This window comes from Phyllostomus hastatus, unplaced genomic scaffold, assembly GCF_019186645.2.
Source record: "Phyllostomus hastatus isolate PE091 unplaced genomic scaffold, TTU_PhHast_1.1 phas_contig_210, whole genome shotgun sequence".
Classification (NCBI taxonomy): Eukaryota; Metazoa; Chordata; class Mammalia; order Chiroptera; family Phyllostomidae; genus Phyllostomus; species Phyllostomus hastatus.
Genome location: NW_025333737.1, coordinates 13,390,831 through 13,415,671, shown reverse-complemented (window position 1 = coordinate 13,415,671; position 24,841 = coordinate 13,390,831). Strand labels below are relative to the sequence as shown.

Below are 24,841 nucleotides of genomic sequence, written 5' to 3'. Positions count from 1 at the left end.
GCCAGAGAGAAGCGTGCTTCTCCAGGAGACGGCAAGCTTCTAGCATTAGTGAGAAAATGCATGTTGTACAGTGGTGCGCATTGTAAGTTTATTTTTACAAAACAATGTAATTTATGCATTATGTTTAAGTATAAACACCATAAACGCCAACTTGAGCAACAGCTATCTGTGTGATGAGGAGTCACAGGACGTTTGTTTTCAATGTTACTTATTTATAGCACATTGGAGTTTGTTTTTTTTTACAAAGATCACGTACTACTTTCTGAACGGATGAACAATAAAGATAAACACTGTCTGAAGGCCTGGCTCAGATTCCCCCGCTCTCAGAAGGCCTGCCCTGGCCACCTCCGTGTCCAGAGCTGCCCCTCCTTGCCATCATGCGGTGACCACCAAGCACAGGGAGTGAATCTCCCGGGGGCATTTCTCCTGCGGCTGCCTCAGGCTGTGCTGTCATGAGGCCTTCTCCTGCCAACTGCCCTAAGCTTCTTAAAGCTGCGTGTCCTACTTTCATTTTGTCCCACAGGCTACATCCCCATCCAATGCCTTGCACAGGGTCTGCACAGATGATCTGTTCTTGAAGATCTGAGGAATGGCAGCGTTTCCTTCCAGCTTTCCTGGCCAGGCTGAATGGACCCTCATTCCCACACAGAGGAAGCCATTCAAAGATCATCTGAGCCTCTCACTGGGCTGGAGACTGGCCACTGGACAACCCCTGTCCCCCCCTCCCCCAGTACCATCAACCCGGATAGATGCACAGTGCAATGTAAGGGGAGGACTGGGAGAGAAAAAGCCAGTTTCCCAGGCAATCACCCAGGCTCCCCATTTGTGAAGATATGGCCACCACATGCTGCTTTCCTCTTGGGGCCACTGGGGGGCGGGGAAGGACAGCAGACCCCTTGGGAAATAACACCTGCGTATTCTGGGCTTCTGAGGGAGCAAGAGACAGAACCTTCCACTGAAAAATGTTCTCCTTTCTTTCCATGGTATCCCTTATCATCTACTGCTCCCGCCACTTCCGGAAGCCGCCACCAAGTGCCTCCCTCTCTAACGGCACTGGCCTCCTCAGACCCTGTGCAGAGGTGACACCCAGGGTCCTGCGATGCAGCAGCTGCTGGGGACCAGCCTCTGCCCCCCCATTGATCTCCTTTGCAGGCCTGGACCCCACTTCTAGGGGTGATCGCCAGAGAGCACGGTGGCAGTGGAGGCCTCCTCCCCTCTCCCCATACCAATGGTGCAGTCAGCCCTCGTATTACCCAAGAGGCACCCAGCACCCCAGTCACTTGGAACCCATCACGAAACAGCTGCACTATTCTCAGAAAGGAACAGATGGATGGAGGGAAAAGGGGAAAAACGACAATAACAACACAACCAACTAAACTCAACTACGCACCCCAGCATGAGGCAGCTGCGTCCAATCTGGCCACTGTGAGCTACGTGAAAATTCTACCACCCTCAAGTGCTAAGATGTGGACCAAAATGAAAACATTTTTAATTTGAGGGAACCGAGTGGGCTGGACAAAGCACTTTGTACTGAAGGGTACGGCTAAGTACGACAATATTTACTTGTCTCTCTGTTCCCTTTCTGGGGGCCCCACGTACTGAGCAAATAGCACTTAATCTCTCACCCCTGACAGTTACTGGGAAAGTTAGATACAGCTCTCTTTGTTCTGTTCTCTCTCCCTTAAGAGAGCATTCAACAGGTATTTATTAGATTGGCGTGACCAACGGACTGACTGCTGAGGGTTTCTCAGTGTAGGCGACTGTCTCCAGCCTGGGGCTGACAGGAAGAGGCCCCTCCCTTGGTCACCCAGCGGAAGGCTCGAAATCAAATTCTGCCCAGAAGTTCCCCTGCACTGTTCTGCATTCAACTGTACCACTCCAGGGGCCCATGCTTCTAGGAAAGCTGTTATCCTTTGTCCTTCATTGCTACCTGGGTCCCAAACACTGTACATTTCCCCATTAACATTACTATGCTCTACTTATCCCTGGTAAGATGGAGACTCCTTTTACACCCCTCAAAATGAAGGGAAAGAGGAACTTGCTTTTTCTGTAAAAAGAGGATCAAGTTCAAGGGACAGTAGAGATTAGACACAATCATGGCCTTTGTTACCTCAGTGCCTAGCACAGAGCCTGGCACAGGGCAAGCACTGAATAAATGCAAATTAAGAAACTCATGAATGAATCCTGCCGCCAATAGGCTTTAGTAAATTTCCTTTCCTTGGATTGGTCTATAGCAGGGTTTCTTGACTTCACCACTTCTGACATTTCCGGCTGGATAATGCAGCTCGGGGGGCAGCCTGCATATTGTAGGATGTTTAGCTGCAACCCTGGCCTCTGCCACTAGATGCCAAACAAGCCCCACCCAGCGGCAAAAATAAAAAATGTCTCCCAACTTTGCCAGGGGTCTCCTGGGGGGCAAACCTCACCCATAGTGAGAACCACTGGTCTAGAGACTCCTCTTTGCTTTACATTTATTTATCAATGAAGATTTAAAAAAAGATGAAGCCCACGAACACACAAAAATCCTCTATTTCTAAACTTCTTTCACTAGGGAATTACATTTCTTTTTTCTTTTTCCCCCCTTTCTACTCAAGGCATGTCTGAAAATTCAGAAGCTGCCATGCCCCCCACATTTGCATCTCTGGAGGAGCTGCGGGTGGCAGCCTCGAGGAGGCCGACAGAGATGTCGTTTCTCTGGTCACTCCTTGCCTTTTGAAGGAAGCCAAACCTTTGGAATCCAGTAGCGAATCCGGCAGGGAGAGCAATGGACTATACATGAGCCAACACGAAACACCCCAGTTAGTGCTCTCTAAGACTAACTGTTGGGGGTTGTCCAGGCCGCACTAGCCCTCAGCCAGGTGTTGAGATGAGTCCTTGTGCCCTAAGCTTTGCAGGTATGGGCCACTGCACGCCCCTCTGCGGGTGTTCTGCAACAGAGTTCTTAGCGTACAGAGTTCCTCCTTCCTGGGCTGCGATGTTTGCCTGGAAACCATGGCAGAGCTTCAAAGGGTCGGGATGGGAGTCTTGGTAAGAGGCAACAACCCACATATCAACCACATAACAAGCACAACCTGCTCGGATTTTGGCCTCACCTCCTGTTTGCGGCGTTGGTGGTGCTAATGCGAGCTTTCTGACTCTGACGGGGACAGGGCCTTGGTGGGGCTGTGTTGAGACGGATGGGTGTACTCTCTGTGCCTGAGAAATCACACTGATTTTTTTTTAAATACAGTGACGCCCCACAGAGTTCTGCAATGGATATGAAAGAACAAAACTTGAGAGGAAGAGGTTCTAGAGAGGTGAAGCTCAGGCCCTGAAGGTGGATAGGAAACAGCAACTCTGGAAAAAAGAGAACACGGAGACCACCGGGCAAGGCAATGAGCTGATCCTGGGCCGCCAGCGTCTGTCTGGGTCCCTGGCTATGGGCGGCACGAGAGCCACCAGGCAGAGGGCACCCAGAGGAAAATTCCCAGCTCCGGTCACCTTATGGAGAGCAGCATTCTTGATTGTGTGGCTGGGAGGCTTCCAAAGAGAAATGGAAAAAGAAAAGAGTGCTTTTCTTGGGTCTGGATGGTGGCACGTGTGACGGCAGCTGGGTGGAGGGAAGTGACCTAGATAACCCAGGTCTGAATTCCTAAGCATCAAAAATCCCCGAGCAGATTCAGCCCACTGGCACTGCAGCTTGCTCCACAGAAAATGCATTCCTATTTATGATGCTGACACAGTCAACTTATAAAGATGGATTGAGAAAAAAAAAACCCCGTAAAGCTGTGTGCCTCAGATTTTAGAAAAAAATGGAGCTCTGATTCACAACTGTTAGCTTAATGGCAACCAATTCATTTTCTTTGATGGCGCTCGCTCTGAAATTGTGGATGCTGGAAGGAAAAATAAAGCCCATGGCTTTCACTCACTCATTCAACAACCATTACGTGAGCATCTGCTGTGTGCCAGCACCGTACCAGCTGCTGACACGTGGTGACAGAGAAGACAACTCTTGTCTTCATGGAACTCTTGATATAACTTGTGAGCTAGCACAAGCTAGCACGATCTAGAATCCACAGACCAGAACTCCGCTGACAGTGGGCTGGGGTGCGGGATGCCCAGGAAGGCCCCCTGGAGAGGTCGTGTTTGAGCTGCCCTCTAAGGAGGAATGGCTGGATGCTCCCCAGGGGAGTGGCACAGAGGTGGGGAGGACCGGGGCGTGGAGAAGGCAGAGGGCCATGCTAAGGGGCTGGGCTTCCTCCCAGGCAGCAAGGGGTTTTAAGGGGTTTTAAGCAGAAAGTGACATGGTTAGATTTTATTTTAGAAGGAAACTCTTGGGGTGGGGAAGGGGGTGTTAATTATTTACAGTGTACTGAGTAGACATTTATTTGGAGATAGTTTGCCTTCTGAATTGGTTGTTATTTTCAGTCCCTGGTTAGCAACACTCAACTGAAAACAGCCTAGGAAACTCACGTCTCTCCCTTTCGGTGGATTCCCACTGCAGTCTGGATTCTGGAGGTTGAAGGATGGTGGGATTGGGGTCACAAGGGAGTCAGTCCCACAGCGCGTCCTTTTTCTAAGATTTTATTGCAGGCTCTCAATTATGCCTGCAATTATGAGTTTTCCTTTGAGGTCTAACTGCAGGAAGAATTCTACCTGTAACGCAGGGTGGCGATCTGGGAAGCCATCCTTGACAAGTGTGCTGTACTGAGTGGTCTGTGCCCTCTTTCTCCCACACCCATTAAGTAACCCGAAGACTCCAGGGCAGGTGGGGTGGCTCTGGGTGTGATGAGCTGAATTGAGACTTCCATTTCACCCCAGTAACCTTTGCCTCTAGGGCAGGGTTCCTAGTCTTGGCACTACTGACATTTAGGGCCAGATAGCTCTTTGTTGTGGGGGCTGTTTGGTGCATTCTAGCAGGGGTCCCCCACCTCCAGGCCGTGGATGGGTACCAGTCTGGGCCTGTTAGGAACTGGGCTGCACAGCAGGAGGTGAGCTTGACTGTAATGCGCTTGAATTAAGCGCATCCTGAAACCACTCCCCTGCCCTGGACAATGGGAAAATTGTCCTCCACAAAACCAGTCCCTGGTGCCCAAAAGGTTGGGGACCACTGCATCATAGGATGTTTAGCAGTATCTCTGGCTCCTACACACTACTTGCCAGTAGCACTCCCAAGTTGTGACAACCACAAATTTCTCCAGACATCATAAGCATCCTTGTGGGGCAAGACTGCCCCCATCTGAGACCGTTTGTCTCAGGACAGTTTTCCATTGTCATCCTACTGGATCTCACGACAGCAAGAGTGTGATCGCTCTTCCTCTTGACACTTGCCTTCCTTGTACACTCTCCTTGTTTTTCTCCTAATTCTCTGGCTGATTCTTGGAAGACTCCTGGGGTTTCCCCATCCTCTTCCTGCTCCCCAAATGCTGCCATTCCTCAGTGCTTGCACCTGAGCCCCTTTACCGTTATACTTTACACTGTCTCCCTCTCACTCATACCCAGGATTTCAAATACCTTCTGTTAGTGAAACACTCCTGAGTTTGTCTCCAGCCCAGCTCTCTTGTCTAAGCTTCAGGAGCTTTTCTGTTCGTCCTAGATGTCTCACTGGCATCACAGGGTCCATCCGTCTTTCTCCAAAATCATTTCTCTTCTCATCCCCACCTACCGGCTGTCTAAGCCATAAGCCTTAAGGTTACCCTGACTCTCCTTTTTCCCTCATATTCACATCCAGTCCAGACCTAATCCCTGTCAATTCTGCCTTCAAAATGTACCTTACAACCATCTGCTCCTAGCCCTCCGGTCCGAGCCGCCACAGAATCTAAATAACCAATAACGCAGACCGTGCCAATGACCTCGGGGGTTTCCTGGCTTCTACTCTGCTCCCTTCCAGGCCACACTCCATCCAGAGCAATCTTCCAAAAGGATGAATCAAACCATATCATTTGATTTCTTAAAAGGCATTCGCTTGCTCTTGAATGGAATAAAATCTACGTGTCTTTACGCAGGCCTGCCCCCCCCAGTCCAGCCTCCCAGGTGCCGTTCTTCCTTGTTTCACTGTCGCCCTAGCCTTCTCTTGCTGCCTCATTTGCGCCACCTCGGGGCTCCCACGCATGCTGCTACCTCCGCTTGGAGCTCAGCGCCCCAGCACTCTCCATCCTGTAGGGGCTCAGCACATCATTTCCTCCAGAACATCTTTCCCAATCTCCTCCTTCCAAATTCAGTTTCCCTTTGCGTACGCATGTGATTATTTTTTTATTGTATGTCTCTGTTGCTGGATGTGGGGGGGGGGTGTCCTGAGGAAAGGGACCCTCAGTGTCCCTTCTGCCCAATGCCATGTCCCCATCTTAGCACTGTATGTCACACTCAGTGAGTACCCAGTGAAAAACTATTGGATGAATGACTATTCACCCCTCATTTCCTTGGTCAAACTGCATCCAGAAAAGAATAATACTATGACCCAGAGAAAGGACTGGCTACGAAGCCGGAAGACGAAGTGGAGTGTCTGTATCGATGCAAACAAGCTTCCCAGTGGGGGTCCCTGGGAGCACGAAGCACAGGGAAATGAGTCAGGCGCCACTGATCAGAAAGGAGCTTGTTGACTTCCTCGTTAGTATTCCATATTTGTCCTAAGACTTTCCATGGAATCAGAAGGGAGCTCCCTGAGTAACAGCAGGACCACCCCAAGGCGATCTAAGAAGAGCTGAAACTAGTTCAGGGTTTTCTGGTGACGGTGCTTTTCTGGAAGGCGTGAGCTCCCAAAGAGGCCAGATGTCCCGGAAGGACAGCTTCACCCAATACATCGCACAATGCTCTGCACATCACTGAAGGCCCGTGCGTATTGCTGGACTTGACACAAAACCACAGAAACGTCTCCTCTGTACAGGGAGACAGAGGAGGCCGGGCTTCTCCTCTGCAGCAGGCCCATGTTACACAGAGAGCATTTCACTTTGTTTTTCTGAAAATTCACAAGTGCAGCTGGCTGCTGAGTGTAGTTTAAACTGATGACGTTAAAAAGCTCAGCCTTTAAGTAGAACCGAGAGCAATTCACATCAGCCGCTCCTGGTCTTGGAAGGGACGGCAGCTGTAGCACACACGCCTGCAATTGTGCAGCTTGGTATTTGCTAAGCTCAGGTTAGACCTTTATACCCAAATTAATCTGGAACTGTGGAGGCAGAAAAACGTGAACCCCATTGGCAGCCCAGTTTGTGCAAAGGTGGAATTTATTTTTAATGGGCTTATCTATTGTGTCTGAAATCAGCCTTCAGGAACCCAAGAGAAGAGTTTCAAGGTCCACGTGTTTCAGCTCAAGGACGAGTCTGGGGCCCAGAGTCCAAACATACTGCGATCGGCTGCATGTTGCTAAACAACTAAAACAGCCCTGCATCTGTTATTTACAAGGGGATTGCCCAAGTTCCCTCAGCCCCCATCCACAAAATACTAACGGCATATAAATGACGACTTGCAGCAACCGAAACATAAGAAGGTTGGACCGTGGCACACAGTGGTAGGGTAGAAGCTGTAGAGAAAGATATTCTCTTGAATTTATTCTCAGTCAAGACAAAACAAGGACAAACCCTACGAAAGCGCCTCCTGCTTTGAGAGAAAGGTCCTGGGCCGAGAGAAGCAAGTTTCAATACTCACTCAGAGGAGACTGAGCATTTTCTGGGCATTAGATTCCAAAGATACAAATCAAACAGTCCCTGCCCTCACAGAGGGTGAGCAGGCTGTGCAGAGGCCTGGAAAAACAGGAAGCCAGAGGTAACTGCTGCTCTTCAAGGGATGCCAGTATGTTGGAGGGTTCAGCCTTGTGGACATTCTGCTGCCCAGCACGATGGCAGAAGTGGGGACACAGGAAGACTACAGTGAAATTGAGCAACATCCAGGGCCCATGATGGGCCCTGAGGAATCGGGACTTCATTTTGGGACCGCAGTTAAGAATCTAGCGAGATGCAAAACTAAAGTGAATCAACACAAAGACAGATAGAAGGAAGTCTCCCAGGTTAGGAAGGACTTAATAATATTTGTTGAATGAATGAGTCTCTTCCACATGTCATCCCCTCTATGGCCTTACCTCAGATTCTTTGTAGTAACGTTCTGGAATTTCATCACAGGCGATGTCAATAAAGCAAACTTCTCTCTCCAGGTCTTTGGCTTCATTGTCAAAAATCTGAAAGAGTAGAGCAACACATCAAACGTTAGGGAGACCAGGTGACATCCTCAAGGTGCCCGCGGGTGGAATAACACCCTGCAGAGCATTTTCACGTGGCTCCAGGCCCGGCTGGCGCCTTCCGCCCGCCTCCCGGTGTGCAGGGAGCGTGAAAGGTTTTCATTCATTCACTGCCTGTGCTGTGCCGCATCGCAGGCAGGTGTGGCAACAATCACCGTCTGGTGGAAGGAAAGGAGGTTGTTTTTAGAAGTTCAAGAGTGAAGAAATAAATCTCTCCCAAAATGATGTCTGATGGTTTTTGGCAGTTAATCTGAACAGGAGCAGTGAGGAGGCCAAAAAGGGTCTGGCTAGAGGTGAGAGACAAAGCTGTAATGCAGCCTGAGATTTGGAGAATTCAAAAATGTGGGTCTTTATATCTATTTAATGTCACAAATAATACATGCTCACTGCAGAAGCTACAAATACACAGAAGAAAATAAAGATTGTCCCCAATCCCATGACCCAGGGATACACATGGTATTATTCCTGCTCATTAAGAGCGTGGTTTCCTTGGAACACACAGGGGTAAGACAGTTTTGAAAAGATACTGAGATGGCTCCCCGCCAGTCTATGCTGGGGTTCACGGCCCACAGTGTCCATCACTTGCAAAGAAGCACGTGAGACAGCCACATAGACAGATATAAATTTTGGTGGAAAGATTGCCTTCTCCCAACTTTTTCTGGACCGAAGGGGTGATCTTCCCAGCCCTTCAGAAGGATGGTGAACAGATTAAGTTTCCAAAACCACTTCGTCCTCTCAGGAAGTTTTAACGAAACCTCCACTTCGCTGCTGAGCTAATTCCAGCAGGGGAGTCATCCGTCAACACTAATTAAAGCTGACTCTTCAGAAGGGAATGAAATATTTTGGAAGAACAGGGTGGTTGATGCCTAAGAACATTGTCTTGACACAAATTTGGTGCCTATTAATAACATGATCTCCCAGGAGAGCCACCACAGGCCTCTTTGTATGCTATACTCTTCCTGTTTTGATTCTCAAGGTGAAACTATTATTCTTTTCCAAATGCTTTCTGAATAATATTGGTGCTGGTAATTATCCTCCAAGTCTGGTGTTTGCTCTGTCGCTTATTTTCATCCAGGAGACCTGGCCTCTTTCCAATTTGTCCAAGGAGATGAACTCCACGGTTGGACCCAAGGGGCCACTGCATCTTCCTTGAAGGCAGAGAAAGGCTGGTTCCTGGATCAGCTGATTCCTTCCACTGCCACTTGAGGGCCAGTGCTTTGGGACACTCCCATAGTGTTTGAGAGGGACAGGTGGACTGCTTTGAAATGAAAGAGAGAGACGGTAGGGAAACAGGCTCGAGTTTGAGTGGAGAAATAAGTTCTGAAATGAAATACTGGGTCTCAGAACGTCTGTGTGTTTTCTCCCACTCATTGAAGTGTGTGCCAAGAGAAGAAAGACTTGTGCCTCAGAAGGAAAACAAAACAACACAGAATACCCCAGAGGGATATGAGCTTCTGGAGAGTAAATTACAAAAGAAGCTAGAGAGGTCTGACATTTATTGGTGGTAAAATGTAAGGGACCAAAAGAAGGGGAAGTGGGGTTAAGGGAGTTATTGATGGATTATATGGCTTTTCTACTTTAATTCAAACATTTTTGATCACCCATTACACCAGTTATCACACTGCTGCCTCCCAGCTCCACGTTCACCCCCTGGCCTCTGCTTTGAGATGATGGATTGGACCCTGTAAGCACTTCTCCTTTATAGCAAGTATACCCTTAAGCCATGTACCAGGGGGCCCCTTCAGGAAGAAGGGGGCTTCTCTTGCTGGTGTGGATCTTGCTCCTGCTGCAGAATCTGTCCATGGGGACATTCAGTGGTGCTGTCCCAGCTGTGTGTCTGGAGTGTCTTGTTGCTTGGTGACCTTGCAGCCCTGGCCTTCCCCGTGGCCCTCTGGATGCAGCACCATGCACTCCAGGCCTTGCATTGGTTGCAGTGCTCCGACCCCACACACCTGCCATCAGTCTTATCTGACCTGCATCCGGAGGGCTGTTCTCGGCTGCCCAGCAGCTGTGGGCCAGCACTGGTCCAGACAACCCTGCACACTTCCCCACCATTCTGTGGGCCATGACCGTGACTTCTCCAACAGAGTCTGAGTCCCAGCCATGGAGAGGGGCCCCTTCTAAGTTTGTTCTTCCTTGGGTGATCTTCCCCAACAAAGAAGCTCTGTTTCAGGGCAAGTCTCCAGCCTTCATTAGCGGGTTCCTCCCATGGTAGAAAGCTGCCTCTTGGTCCCCAACCGAGAAGATACCTATCAGTCAAGAGTGCTTCCTGCTTCTTTCCAGAAGGATGAAACTGGAATCTGGTTCTCCCACTGCTACTTATAAGATGTATGTCCCCAAAGACTTGGAGCTTTTCTTGTCTTTGTCGAGTAGCTGAGGCTGCAGTAGGTACCCTTTAGTTCAAACTCTGGTCTCCTTCATTAACATGATATTTAACCCTTGTATTAAAGCCGGTGAAATACCAAGCGCCTTTGCAGTGAACATTTTGGAGTGGGGTTCCCACCACTTGAACAAAGTCACAAAAAATCACTTTGAGAACATCAACAGCTTCCTTTAAGCTTTAGATCACAGAGTCATAATTTCCAATAAATAAATAATCTCCCAATGATTAGAGATTTTAGGAGATGCCCTTAGGTTCTCAACAAGTGCCTTCTGAATTAATGGAAGGCAGTAGATTCTGCTTTCCAAAGAGAAGTGTATGGCAGGAATATTGCTTCCTAAATGATTTTAGTTTCCTTTCACGAGCCCTAGTTCTAGTTCCCTGGTGGTAAGTACCCTGACGTTCCACAATTCCCACACAGGGCTCAGTGTCGAGTGGAGCCCTCCTGGCCTTGGCTGACAGGCCCTACACTGGGAACCAGGAGATCTGAGTGTGAACTCAGTTACCTCCTCTGCGTGACCTTGGGCAAGGACCTGCACCCCCCCCCCCCGGCCCCCCGGCCTCCGTATCCTCCTCTGCAAACTAAGAGGCTTAGTGTTGACAGCTGGGGTCAGAAAGTTGTGAAACGCCCTGCAATTGTACCCCTTTGGGGAAGAATTTGGGACTGTGCACTTTTCTGGAGAGACTGACTGTTTTCATCTGATTATCAAAGAGATCTGTGGTCCCAGTGAGGTTGAGATCAATGCCCCAGATCACCACGAACATTGTTCCTGGTTAAAATGTCTGTGATGTGGAGTGACCTTGGGGTCATGTCAGTGTCCCAGGGCTCGCTCTCTGGCTCAGTTCTTTTCTGCCCCTTCACTCCACAGCCAGCCAACTTGGGTGGCTCACAGAGGAAGTGGGGGTGGCCACGATGGAGTGTCATCAGAGGCCACAGCCAGGGTGAAACAGTCTAATCTTCACTCTCAGTTTAGGGCGCAATCCAGAATGAAGCCAACACTGTTACAGACAGACAGAGGCTTAGCCAGGCCCCCAGGGAAAACAGCACGAATAAGTATTCAATTGTGCTTCCCTTGGGGTAGTGACAGCAGCTGTCAGAACTCCGGTCCAACCACCACCTCTGCTGAGATAGCTTTAGGAGAAGATGCATCTCTGACAGGATCACACCTAACACAGGTGTTACGCACCCTCAGGCCTTGGGCAGAATTTGTTTCTTTCTGGGATGGCAGCTGGGTTTCGGAGTTATTGTACAATAACTGTTGTGCCTTCCCTGTATCCCCTAACGTTCCCATCTTTGGTTATTTATCAGGGACATGCCCACCTACGAATCATCTGCAGTGGATTTCAGAGCCAATCTGGTTGACTCTCCTATTCCTCTCCCCACTAGGCAATGAACACACCATACACAAAGTCCTGAGCAATACTACATCGCATATGACCTGAGCAGTACTACAGTGAGAAGGCAAGTGTCCCAAATAAATACTGTTTAAATATATATATAAAAAAGTATTAATTTTTAGAGAGAGGGGAAGGAGAGATGGAGAGAAACATCAATGTGTAGCTGCCTTTCATGCGCCACCTACTGGGGACCTGGCCTGCAACCCAGGCATGTGCCCTGACTGGGAATTGAACCAACGACCCTTTGGTTCGCAGCCCGTGCTCAATCCACTGAGTCACACCAGCCAGGGCTAACTACTGTCTTATAGATTCCAAAATATAAAGAAAATAAGTTACCCTTTTGGGGGGGTCAACCATTATGACCATTAAGTATCAAACACCTTTAAAATCTTCATATATTTTGACCTAGTAAGCTTAAGTTTTGAAAATTTATCTTTAGAATATTAAGTAAAGGGAAAGCCTTATGCAGAAAGATATTCACTGAGACATTATTGTAATGGCAAGAAAAAAAAATACAGAGAAAGAAAGCAAACAGCTTAAATATCCCAGTATGGGAGAATGGCCAAGGAAATGATGGTAAATCCATTTGATGAACGATTATGTAGCCACTAATAACTCCATTCGTAAAACAGGTTTCCCCAGAGGGTATACACAGGGGTGGTGGGATGGAGAAAGGGAGGTGTTCCACATTTAATACAGGCAAATGCCGAGTCTTGCGGTCATAGGTCAGGAGGGAAAGGTGCATTGACAGATAGGGGCTTTGTTCTAACCATGCACTAAACTTATTCCCTGGACAGGAGTGTCTAGATTTTTGTAATCTCTCTTGTTTTGCTTCTAAATTTTGTGATCTCTCATTACAGCCCGTGGAGGGAGACCTCTGTGTCCTACAGCTTTTCAGAAACACACAATCCTGGGACTTGTGGATTCTGCAGCCCCTTCCTCTGTAATAGTAACTTCGGTGGTTTAAGGTCCAAGTTTAGATGGGAACGCTCTGTACTTTCTGCACAATCTTTCCGTAAACCTAAAACTGCTCTAAAAAAATAAAGGCTATTATTAAAAAAAATTGATGGGGAGAAAAAGATCCAAGCTTAGTGCTGTGTGGATTTTACCTTCCTGCCATCTGCCCAGGTTACCAAGGATGCAAGGTAGGGATGGTCAATGAGTAGGGATCTGGAGACAAATCTACTAGTCATCCCGTTTTATGCTTCAGAAATGATTAAAGGTACAAAGAATCCCAGCTAAGCCACCATTCTCCTCTCACTTTATTTTGCTGCACTTGGGAGGTCCCAGGGGGAAGCAATTTACTAAGACACAACAAAGAATTCAGCAAGCAGCCACACTGGAAGCACAGTTATTGTTTTAACAATGCTTCATTTCAGTGCTGTGGATCGGTAAAGTGGTCACTGGTTAGGTGGAGGGTGGTAGGTAGATGCTGGTCCCTCGCTAACATATAAGGCACATGGGGCCCGTTTACTGATTATTATCTAACAGCAACACACCTGGGGGGGTGGGGAGGGTGAGGGGAAGACGGGGCCGTGGGGAGGAGGGCCTGAAAAGCACTTAGGGCTGGTAAAAAAAAAAAGTTCAAGTTAATGATGAGGAAATTCATCATTTTATTACCCCATCTCCACTGGTATTCTCACCAAGAACATTTTCATGCCTACACAATTCAACTGTGACTGTCTCATAAACAGGGACACTATACGACCCAACCCAAGAGCATGTAACATTGCCATTAAGATAGAAATAAACAGGTTGTGGGTTTGATTCCATGTAAGGGCACATACAAGGATCAACCCATGAATGCAAAAATATGTCAAACAACAAATGGATGTTTCTCTCCCTCTCCCCCTCCTGACCCTCTCTCTCTCTCTCTCTAAAATAAAACAACAAATACAAATTTAAAAAATAAACAAAGATTCACAGGAACTAGATATTTTTAATTTGAAAGAAACAGAAACAAGTGTAAGGAAAAAAAATCAGCAACTACCCATAAAGGTTATACTCAATCCTTCAATACCTCTATTGTGGGACAGACAAAATTTCAAAAATTAACTTTATACAAAATTTAGTGCTAGCCGGTTATCGCAAAAAATAAATGACAACTTAATCCCTTCCATAAGATATGTTGATCCCTGCTTTTCATTTTAGACTCCTTGCCACTATAAACAATAATTTTTTATTGATTTTTTGGAGTATACAGTTTTATGAATTTTAACACCTGTATAGATTCTTGTACCCAGCAGTACACTAAGATACAGAACAACGTCTTCACCCCAGAAGAGAATTTATAGTCACTCTTTCCACTGCCCAGCCCTCACAGGCTTTAACCCTTTGAGTTAAAAAGACGCCTTTCACTAAGCCTCTCAGTAAGCCTACTACTGCCTTTGCCAGTCATCCCATTGTTGTGCAAATCAGAGTCCAAACATTATAGCTAAGCAGTGCTCCACTGGGTGCAGGTGGAACAGTTTGTTTATCCACACCCATTCTTGTCCGGGGCAATTATGAGCAGAGCTGCTGAAAGCATTCGTGGACAGATTTTTACATGAACACAAGTTTTCATTTCTTTAGGGTGCCTACCCGGGAGTGGGATTGCTGGGTTGCAGGGTGTATGTTAAATCTTAGTTATTTTTAAAGATTTTTAGTTATTTTATTTTTGGATAAAGAGGAAGGGAGGGAGAAAGAGAGCAAGAGAAACATCAATATGTGGTTGCCCCTCACATCCCCCCTACTGGGAATTGAACTGGCAACTCTTAGGTTCACAGGCTGGCACTCAATCCACTGAGCCACACTGGCCAGAGCTTAAATCTTCATTATAAGCAAATGGATGAATATTCCTGTTATGGATGGAATTGTGTCTCGCCCAAATTCATGCCCACCAGAAATTTCAGAATGCGACCATATTTGGAAATAGGGTCTTTGGGGACATAACCAGTTAAGGATTGCTATGGACTGAATATTTGTGTCCCCCTGAATTCATATGTTGCAGTCTATTGCCCGATGTGACAGTATTAGGAGGGGGGGGGTTTGGAAGGTGCTTGGGTCATGGGTGGGGAGCCTTCACAAATGGGATCAATGCTCCAGGAAAGACTCCATCAAGCTCCCTAGACTCTCCTGTCAATGTGAGGGCTGAGCAAGAGGTTGACAGTCGGCAACTCAGAACACAACCACGCTGGCACCCTGATCTTGGACTTGCAGCCTCCAGACTGTAAAAAAATGAATTTATGTTTATAAGCCTCCTCGTCGGTGGTATTGTTACAGCAGCTTGAATGGAGCAAGGATTTTGAAATGAAATCATCCTGGGTTTAGGATGGCCCCTAAATCCCATCGCTAGTGAGTGTCCTTGTAAGAGGACATGAAGAGATATGTAAGGAAAAGATCATGTAAGGACAAGGGAGTGCCTGGAGCCCCATTTTCTGGAAGAAACGGGGAAAGGTGCTTCCCTGAATCTACACCGGGGGCGAGGCCCTGCTGACACCCTGACTTCAGACTTCCAGACTCCAGAACTGCCCGGAATCAATTTTCTGTTGTTTCAAGCCACCAGTTTCTGGTGACGAACAAAACCTCAGTCAGGCCCCTCCAGGTCTTCTGTTCGACTAGGCCTTGCCCTTGGGCTCTGTCCTTGGATCGATGGTCCAGTTTTAGCAAGAATCCTCCTTCTATCCATGCGTTCCCCCCCCACCCAGCCTTGCCTGCACATCTCCCCTGGTCTTGCTTCGCTCAGAACTGGGCCCCATCTGCACCCCCCCCCCACACATACCACCCCGGTGTCGTCCCCTTGAATGAAATTGGCCTTCCCGTCCTCAACAAGTGCCATGGACAATTTTTCTCTTTAATGTGAGCCAATGGTGGAGGTTTGTCCTTCCCCTCTCTCTACCCGCTTCAAAGGTTGCAGAAGATTAAAAAAATAAAAACAACAACAGACAGAGACCTGATGACAACAGAAGAGACAGAAGGACAGGAATAGCACCGGGCACTGCTCACCAGTGAAGCTGAAAATAAAGTGCTGCTGCTAAACGCGCCTGGCGGACGAGCACAACCGGGAGATGAGGAAAGGCTGCCTGGGGAAGGGGCAGGATGATTGCAGGGCACAGGCATAGCAAAGTGGATATGAATTCACAGCACGATCCCTTCGAGGGGGAAGAACAGTCTTTCTAGCCCAGATTTTGTGTCTAGAAAGAGCCCCAGCAAACCAGTGGAGGGTGGAGGACCACTTTACACCGTGACCTGAAGTCAAGGGGACAAGGGTGAACCCAGGCTCATTTGGGTGAGTTGAAAGGTGAGGAAGAAAGTACAAGAGACGGTAATCAAAGTGACACGGTGACTGACAAGGAACAGAGTCATAACAGTGTTCTAATAAGGTGCTCCGGGTCCCGGCCACTACTTACGAAAAGGACAGGAGAGTACGTGAAAGTAACGCAGAGGGTCACAAATGCTACACTCCATTCATTTACTAAAAGGCTTTTATGGCACAAACAAGCTTCTAAGTTACGGTTCCCAGGGTGGCTGTAACAAGGCTCTTTTCATAAGCTTGGTCTAATTTTGGGACAGAGCAGCCTCCATCCAAATCCTTCCTCTGGGCCGAGGCCCCCTTCGGACACACAGACCGTGTCACCAGATCGGGCCACATGTCACGCAGCCACGTGTAGATCCTGGCACCTGAGACACTCTACGGTTTCCCCGCAGTAGGATCAATACGCCTCCCAAATAAGCTTCAGAAGCTGAGCTTAATATAGTTTCAATTTCTCCCAGTTCCTTCTTATTTCAATTCGCAGGGTGGTCTCTGGGAACTAGAACTGCCGGTTTTCTCAAGCTGACGAAGCAATATTTAACCTGGAAGCGTTAAATATTCGCAGGCTTGCTTGGGGACAGCCTTCAACAGCCTCCGTTTCTGGGGCTGGCCACTGCAAGGTCACTCTGATCCCTGTCCTTCCCCCCAAACCTTGTTTGAGCCTAAACAATGAGTCCTTTGCAGAGAGGCAGAGTTCCTGACACAGAGAAATGACTGGTGCTTGCTCGTCCCGGAGAAGCCACCAGCTGGGTCTCGAGGGGAGATAATAAAATACCGAGAGAGAGGGCCTGCTGAGGCCTGCACGCTGCGGGGGCCACACTGGGAAGTCAAAAGACAGGAGAGTGACGAGAAGGCTGCCAGCAGCCTCACTCGCCAGAGGCCACAGTTTCCTTCTCTTGTTCACCAATCAGGTACCCACAGGTACTTCAGGGACTGCCTCTCTGGGCAAAACAATGAGATAGGCACCAGCCCCAGACCCCTGAAGGCTCCTGATAGATGCTGCAGCAACTGTCAGAAAAAAACAAAGTGAAAGAACAGATTGTTGCATTTTCCTGGTAGGTTGTATTCTTTGTGGTTTTTCCTTCTGCATGGATAGGTTCTAATACCTCCTAAGGCAAAGTCAGGGACTACGCTAGGCCTCCTGGGTGAGCTCCATAGACCTGCCCCAGGCACCTGACAGAAGGCTCCAGAAGGAGCTCTCCAGGCATGGGTAAGCAGACGTGGCCCAGCAGATGGGAAGGGTCGGCTGTCTGAGCCTTGCCCAAGGTGGAGACATAATCAGCCCCCAAAAGGGCCTGTCCTTGTTTCCCCCAGTGAGGAGGAGCCTGCGGTGTCATTCCTCCTGGGACGGACCAGCTCTCAACCTCTTCTTCTTCCCTTATCATAACACTCCCTCGTCATGGAAAACGTAGTCAGACAACTGCAGAGAGAGGACACACAGCACGGTGGTGGTGAGCCTGGAGGCCCGCGTCAGCAGACCTGGGCCCGAGACCTGGTTGTGCTGCTCAGCTGGGTGACCCGGGGATGCTACCGAGGACAGCTGGACCTCACTGTTCTCATCTGTGAAGTCCAGGCAGCATCCTCCCTGGGCAGCAGTGGGGACTCAATGACCTACAGCAGATAAAGCCCACTTCACTTTGATCTGGCCATGGTAAGTGCCCATCCATGTCAGGGGTTGGTCTCATTGAAAGGGGGCAGAGCTGGGGGCGGGGGCGGGGGATCACCGCAAGGTCAGCACTCATTTTTAAGGTCTGAATCACATTTCATTATGTGTCTGTAACATAATGAACCAGTTTTCCCACAGTTAATGTTTAAGACCTCTCCATTTGGTCCTGTCTTTTCTCTTTTTTTTATCATGTGGTTTATAATACTCCAGTGAACACCTATAATGAAATGTTCATCTTTGATTGTTAACGACCTAACAAATCTCCTCTACACCCCAGACACTTTTCCTGATTCCCAGGCCTCTGGAGAACAACTCACCATGGGACATCAGTCTCTGGTTTTGCTCAAAATTAACATATTCGAAGTTACACCCATCATCTCCAGCCCTACCCCTTCGGCTCTAAGGTGTCAGTTGGCACCTCCTCTTGTGGACCTTTAATCACCCAGGTGGAGACTTGGGGGTCATCCGAGGCTCTTATTTCTTTCTCATTCTCCTATCTATCTGGTCAGGCACACAGTCCTATTAATTCCACTGGCTCTACATCTGACCAGTCCATCTCCCTGACTGACCTTCTATTCTCTACCTCACCTGGACAACTGCAGGACCCCTAAGCTCCCTTTCTCTTGAGACTCTGGTTTCCACACCCCATCCATTCATCCATCCATCCATCCATCCACCTATATATGAGGTTTTCTTCCCAATATGCTAGAACAGTTTCGTTATCACCCCTGGAACATATCAGTTTATGGTATAAAGACCACAGCCTAGGAGTCAAAATAGCTGGTTCTACTCTTGGCTCCGTGACTTGCAAGTTCTACGGCCCGAGAAACCCCTCCAGTTCCCCACTTCACCATCTGGTTGAGCATTCTTCGTGTCCTACCCCACCAGGACCAGGTAATGGGTGTGAAGGTGGTAAGAAAACCCCAAATGCTACACAAATATACGGAATTAGTATATTTGCCTCCACGTTTCCACCCACACTGCCTAGGATTGTCCTCCTTTCTCTCTTCCTGGCTCCAAGTACGCCCCACTCACCCCTCTGGGCATGTTAAACTTCTTAACAACTCACTATTTCAACCTTCCATGTCCTGGATCTTGCTCTACCTTTTGCTCTGAAGGCTCCTTCCCACCAACCCCATCTGTCTGGGTCATACCAACTCATCCTTCAAGGTCATGGCCTCTGCCACACCTTTCTTGATTGATTACCTTTAAGTAAAGCAACAATGCATACAGTTAATATGGATTCATTTCTGGGGATAACATTTGGTTATTTCTTGAGCTCCCAGAGACCCCAGTGCCCTGCTCCTTGATGGAACTGCCAGGCGAACACTGCCACTAGTAAGTGGTTTGTCTCAGTTGTTGCTAAATTAGAGGGTCACAAATCAATACCACTCAAAGGTTGAACCTTTAGGCTTTTGAAATCTTCCAGACTAAAACCCAATCTAGCAAGTGGTGGCAGACTCACCGTGACTTTTGTTTTAAAATACATTTCTCTATCAGGCGGCCATGTGGAAGATGAAATGAAATTGACAAGTGACTGCAGAAGTCTTTCATTTCATTGAATTCTGCACACCTGGGCTAGCAGCCTCTCAGGAGCCCTACTAAAAAGATGGTCACTGCCCGTTGAAAGCCCAAGCACTAGGAGCACATGTGGCCCTAGGGGCAGTGGGGAACATGCTGTACAACGGAAGAATCTCACTGATTGGTGCATTCTTCAACCGAATTTTAGCATTTGAACTGTTGGCTAAATGCCATCAACTTTCAGTTCTAACATTAGCATTGTTGTGCTAGCAGATGACATCTTGGTAGCTAGTAAGTGGCAGATGTCGAAGTTTAGAAAATGTTTGGGTGAGAAAAAAAAGAATTAAGATAAGTCCCATCCACTAAATTTCCTTTTCTGCAAATTAGAAAATATAATTGTAAATTTTAATTTTAGGGGCTGGATCACTTGGATCAAAGAATAGTTTGAGAATCATGCTTCAGTACCAATGACCAGAGCCTAAGGGGCAACCTAAGACCTTGCACAGAACTTGCCTTCCGGCATGTTCTAAAAAGCACTGTTCGTACTTTAACAGGCACACAAATCACCTGGGGGAGCTTGCTAAGATGCAGGCCCTGGTTCAGTGAGTCTGAAGTGGGGCCTGAGATTCTAATAAGGTCCCAGGTGATGCTGATGCTAAAGAGTCTATAAACATCCAATATTGTGGGGAATAGAAACTTAAGGTGGGGAATACAGGATAAAGAAATGGCAGAACAGAATTCCCTCCTGGCAATGGAGGCCACTGTGAGATCATCAGATCTGGGGTTTAAATGGATCCTGCACATAGCTCGGGGGAGATGGGTTTAGTGCAACAGTGCTGTAGAAAAGAGACAAGGACCTCAACCAGGGCCACTGTAGTTAAAATGGAGAAGAGAGGATGGATGTGAAATGCCATCCAAACAGAATTCCCAAGCTCAGCAGCTTGGGTACAAAAGGCAAATGGAGGTGGGGAATTTGGCCTCCTACTTCTGCTCTGAATGACCCTGTTAAGGCTTCACGGGCAGTTTGCAAAAGTTAGAGGCCAGCTCAGAAGCCCACCATTGCCTCTGCTTTCTTGTCACTCAGGGTGACTTTTCAGAGCAAGCAGCCACCTTCCTTCTCCAGGGTTGAACACCTGTCAGCCTGAGCCTCAGCCAATCCCTCACACTCGGCCCCCATGCCAGCTGGGTGATGAACATGGCTTAGAAAACCGAAGGTGATCAAAATCTTCCCAAAGGCCAGAAAACAGAACACAGGGAAGCCACACGGTATGGGAAAGGACAAAAGTCCATGAAGACCCATTATTGCTAACACAGCATTCTGGTCAGAGATGTACCGTCTGATTGTAATCATGAGAGCACAAGTCAGAAAACCAAGAAGGAAGGGCATCCACAAAACATGGCCTGGGCTTCCCGAAGCATTGGTGTCAAGAAAGACAAAGCTGAACAACTGCTCGGGATTAAAGACACCCACAGAAAGTAACAACTCAATGCAATGTGTGTGCTTGCACTGGAACATGAATCATGAAGGGTTTTTATTGTTGTTCACTATAAAAGTCATTTTTGGGACAACAGGCAAAACATAAATAGGACTACATCAGATCATAGTATTGCATCAACGTTAAGCTTCCAGAACTTAGCCATTGCACTACAGTTACATAAGGAAAAGTCCTTGTTCTCAGGTGTGTATACTGAAGTGTTTAAGGGTCAAGAGGGTCATGGTGTCTGCAAGTTACTCCCAAAGGGTTCTGGGAAAAAATATGGTAACATTTATGGAGAGACAGAGAGAGAAAGCAGATGTAGAAAAAGGTTAACAACTGGTGGTCTAGAACACTGTATTATTTTTGCAACTTCTCTCTAAGTTTAAAAGGTTTTTAAATAAAAAGTTTAAAAGGTCATAAGAAATTGTCTGCTGGTTTGGAGAAAGCAAAATGCCAGAAGCAAGTGTGGAGCAGGAAAACTGGGCGGGCGCGCCATTCAGTCTTAGGAGTTACTTGCAACCAAAAAGCTCCTGCCCCTCCACAGCGGTCAGGCTCTGGGCAGTCAGTGCCACATGCCCCGAGATGGAGAGTTCTCTTGGAAAATGCTACCTTGTTTCTGCTACATCATGTAACTCCTAGAACTGGCTCCCTCTCCCAAAATGTAGAAGAAACAGCTTGGTGGACAGGTGCTATCTCGTAAGAGGTCTCCTTGGGCCCCATAATGATGCTCCATCATTCCAGAGAGCAGGTGCCACCCACTTCCAACTGATCTCAAAAGAGTTAAAGATTTTAGCTTCAGTCATAGTTGATAGGCTTAAGTGACTAATGCCTATGGAAAGCTGTTATTCCAGGAACTGGAATGCATGACCATGTGACTCCAAGACGTAGACAGGCAGTTCAACCTTGTGCCCCAGGGGGATCTGCAAGCAATGGACCAGGTATCTGAGCTGTTGTGTTCCAGGAGGGACTGTCAGTGATGCAGATAAAGAATAGTTGATCAACAGATAAAAAAGCACCAGGAAAATTTTGGCTGGGCTGCAACACTTAACCTTTGCCCCCACCCCCAAACTCCTTACTAACCCTTTTCTTCTCCTTATAAAAAGGTGGGCTTGAGATGAGATGTTAAGATAGTTTTGAGGGTACATAACCTGCCATCTTCTCAGATCACCGGCATCTGAATAAAGCTCCCATAAAGACTCAACCCTTAACCTCTACTTATTGGTCCTGGCAGTGACAGGCAGAGTGAACACCTTTATGGTTTCACAACCACTGCACATTTCTTCCTCAGAGTTCCACAGGGCGAGGAGGAAGCACCCCAAATTTTTGCCCTAGTGCTGTTTCCCTGAACTCCAAGTGGGAAAATGGGCCTTGCTGATCCTCTGCTGGAGGTAACGTACCCATTCTGCACGTGGGCCAACCAAGGACAGCAGACTGGAGCCAGTTGCTAGGGTTTTTGCAGGGACTGTTGTAAGGTCAAGCAACTGCCAAATTTTCAGACAGACAATGGTTTGTTTCTATGCTTATCTGGATATTCCAGAACAATCTGATGGAGGGTTGCTAAACAAGAATTCTTTGCACCTTTCCTCCTTTTTTTCTGTCTTTTTCTCTCCCTTTTTATTATTATTTAATGAAAAGGAAAAAAGAACTCTCCTGGCCCAGAGTCTAAAATCTCTTACTTGTGATGCTAATCTCTCGTCCCTGGCTCTGAGCCAGTGCTGTTGGCTTTGTGCCTGTTTAATATCGTGGCTGCTGATAGCAGGTTGTGTCAGCATTTCCATTATGAAGCTCAGCTTTAAAAATGTTCCTGAGATGGGCATACAGTCTTCCAGGCGACGAGTCCTCACTCCTCGCCTGGTCACGCAGGTGTGGCCCGGGCACGCCAGCCTGCACTTACAAACCTCTCCTCTCAAGGCTACTCATCCTAAACGGGGCTTCTTGGCCTATAAGGGGCCCCTTTAGAGCTTTTAGGAAAAGCCAGTTTTCTCTTCAAGGCTTCATTCTATAAACATCCCTTTGAAGGCGTCTGAATTTGAGTTCGGGTAAAAAAGGATCACTTGTCTTAATAATTAAAGAGAGAGAGAGAGAGAAGAGAAATGACAGCGTTTGCCTCTTTATTCTCCTCATTCCTCTTAACCCTGGTTTTCTGTAAGACTTACATAAGACTTGTTTACATACTGAAGTCTTTTCAACCAAACTACTGAATAATTCCCCCATTTATCACCTATTGTCCATTGTTTCATGAACTCAGATACAGTTTAGGGCAGAACGCTTTCATCGCTGACACCTCCCACAGGTCCAATCTGGCCATAGGATCTGCTTCTGGGCAGCTGGGGTGGAGTGTGGAAAAAGCAAAGGATATGCAGTTATAAGACTGGGCCCTCCGTTTTGTCAGTTATTAATTGTGTGGCCTTGGGCAATGTATTGAAATACCTCTCAACAGCAGAGCATAATAATGTCCACCTTAAGATGTTATGAATATTAATTAAGATAAATATAGAACAATGCTCTCTTAACTGTAAGTGTTAGGTATTCTGCTTTGGTTCTGGCCCCTGACAGGAGCTCCCTGAGTGTCTCCTGAATTCACCTGATTTCCTGACGACCGCAGGGGGCATTTTTCTGCCTGGCACTGGAGGAGTGCCTTGCCTGGTTTGAAGAGCTGTCTTCCTGCCCATTACTTATTCTTTTATTGTCATTATGACTCCCAGGCACAACCCACAACAAGCACAAGGACTTACTGTATTGCCTTTACTCGCCACTAATATAATTAAGAGGAATGACAGAAATTAGGAGCTACTAATGCAATTTCTTCTACTTGAAATCTTTGTTAAGAAAAGACTGTGCCTCAGCCATGTGGCTCAGTTGGTTAGAGCGTTGTCCTGATACGTCAAGGTTGTGGGTTTGGTCCCTGGTCAGGGCACATACAAGAATAAACCAATGAATGCATAAATAAGTGGAACGACAAATTGATATTTCTCCCTCTCTCGAAGCAATAATGAAAAATTAAAAACAAAAAGTTAAAAAGAAAGAGTGGGAGATTTTCAGGATAAAAACGCAAAATAGGAAAGTCACACTATACCCTGGGAGGACTCCAGCCTCAGGGGCGAGGTCTGCAGCTAAGCTGGATGGTGGCCGCCAGTCAGCAGGCGGCATGTCTCCAGGGTCTTGCACAGACTATGGAAAATCCATAAACAGTTTAGGACAAAGACTCTTGCAGAGCTGCCTCTCTCTCACGTGGTGAGGTATGCTGAGCAGTTTTGGCTGTGGATATTTTCAGATGTCCTTTGGCACTTGACCTTGACCAAAGAAGGCACATGAGGACTGAAAGGTAGGAAAAAATATAAATTGTTCAGACATTGGGCTCTAGGAATAGAGTTCTCAGTTCAACTTTGCTCCTGTTAAGGTTTATCTTTAGCCTTGTTTTATTTTTAAACCTATTTCCTCTGCCTTTGGGTCTCTGGGGCCAGTCTCTCTTTTCTATCGTGGTTGTTCTCCCCAGATCCCCTTTCTCTCCAAGTCTGATCATTTTCATCCCTCTGGCTCGTGCCACTTGCATCCTGCTTACCCTCCTCACCTCCTAAGCCTGGGGTATCTGACTTGAGCCAGACCCAAGATGACCCAGCTCTGTCCTTCCATCCATATTTGAACATGTATATAAACTGAAGACAGGTTTGAAAAGCTATTTTCCATTTCAAGATCATTTGCTGCCCTACAAAACTTGGAAGGAGAAAAAAAACTTGACATTGCTTCTATAACATGGGAAGGACTATTTCCCTTTGTTTGCTGGGAAAATTTCGTAGCCTTCAGCCAGGCTTAAAAAACTCAGGTACTAGATTCCACATACACGTTTATAATACCACTTTTAGAACCAAATATAGCATATTAATTACATGAGAGCTTTGTG

The 24,841-nt window shown here is 47.4% G+C and overlaps 1 protein-coding gene across 2 annotated transcripts in view; it reads right to left on the bottom strand.

Annotated features, from left to right (window-relative positions):
- PITPNC1 (phosphatidylinositol transfer protein cytoplasmic 1) overlaps positions 1 to 24,841 on the bottom strand; it is a 222,981-nt gene that overhangs the window by 36,278 nt on the left and 161,862 nt on the right. For both annotated transcript variants that reach the window (XM_045835968.1, XM_045835969.1), the window contains exon 6: positions 8,051 to 8,146. In XM_045835968.1, coding sequence (XP_045691924.1) covers positions 8,051 to 8,146 — 96 coding nt within the window. The remainder of the gene's footprint in view (positions 1 to 8,050; positions 8,147 to 24,841) is intronic.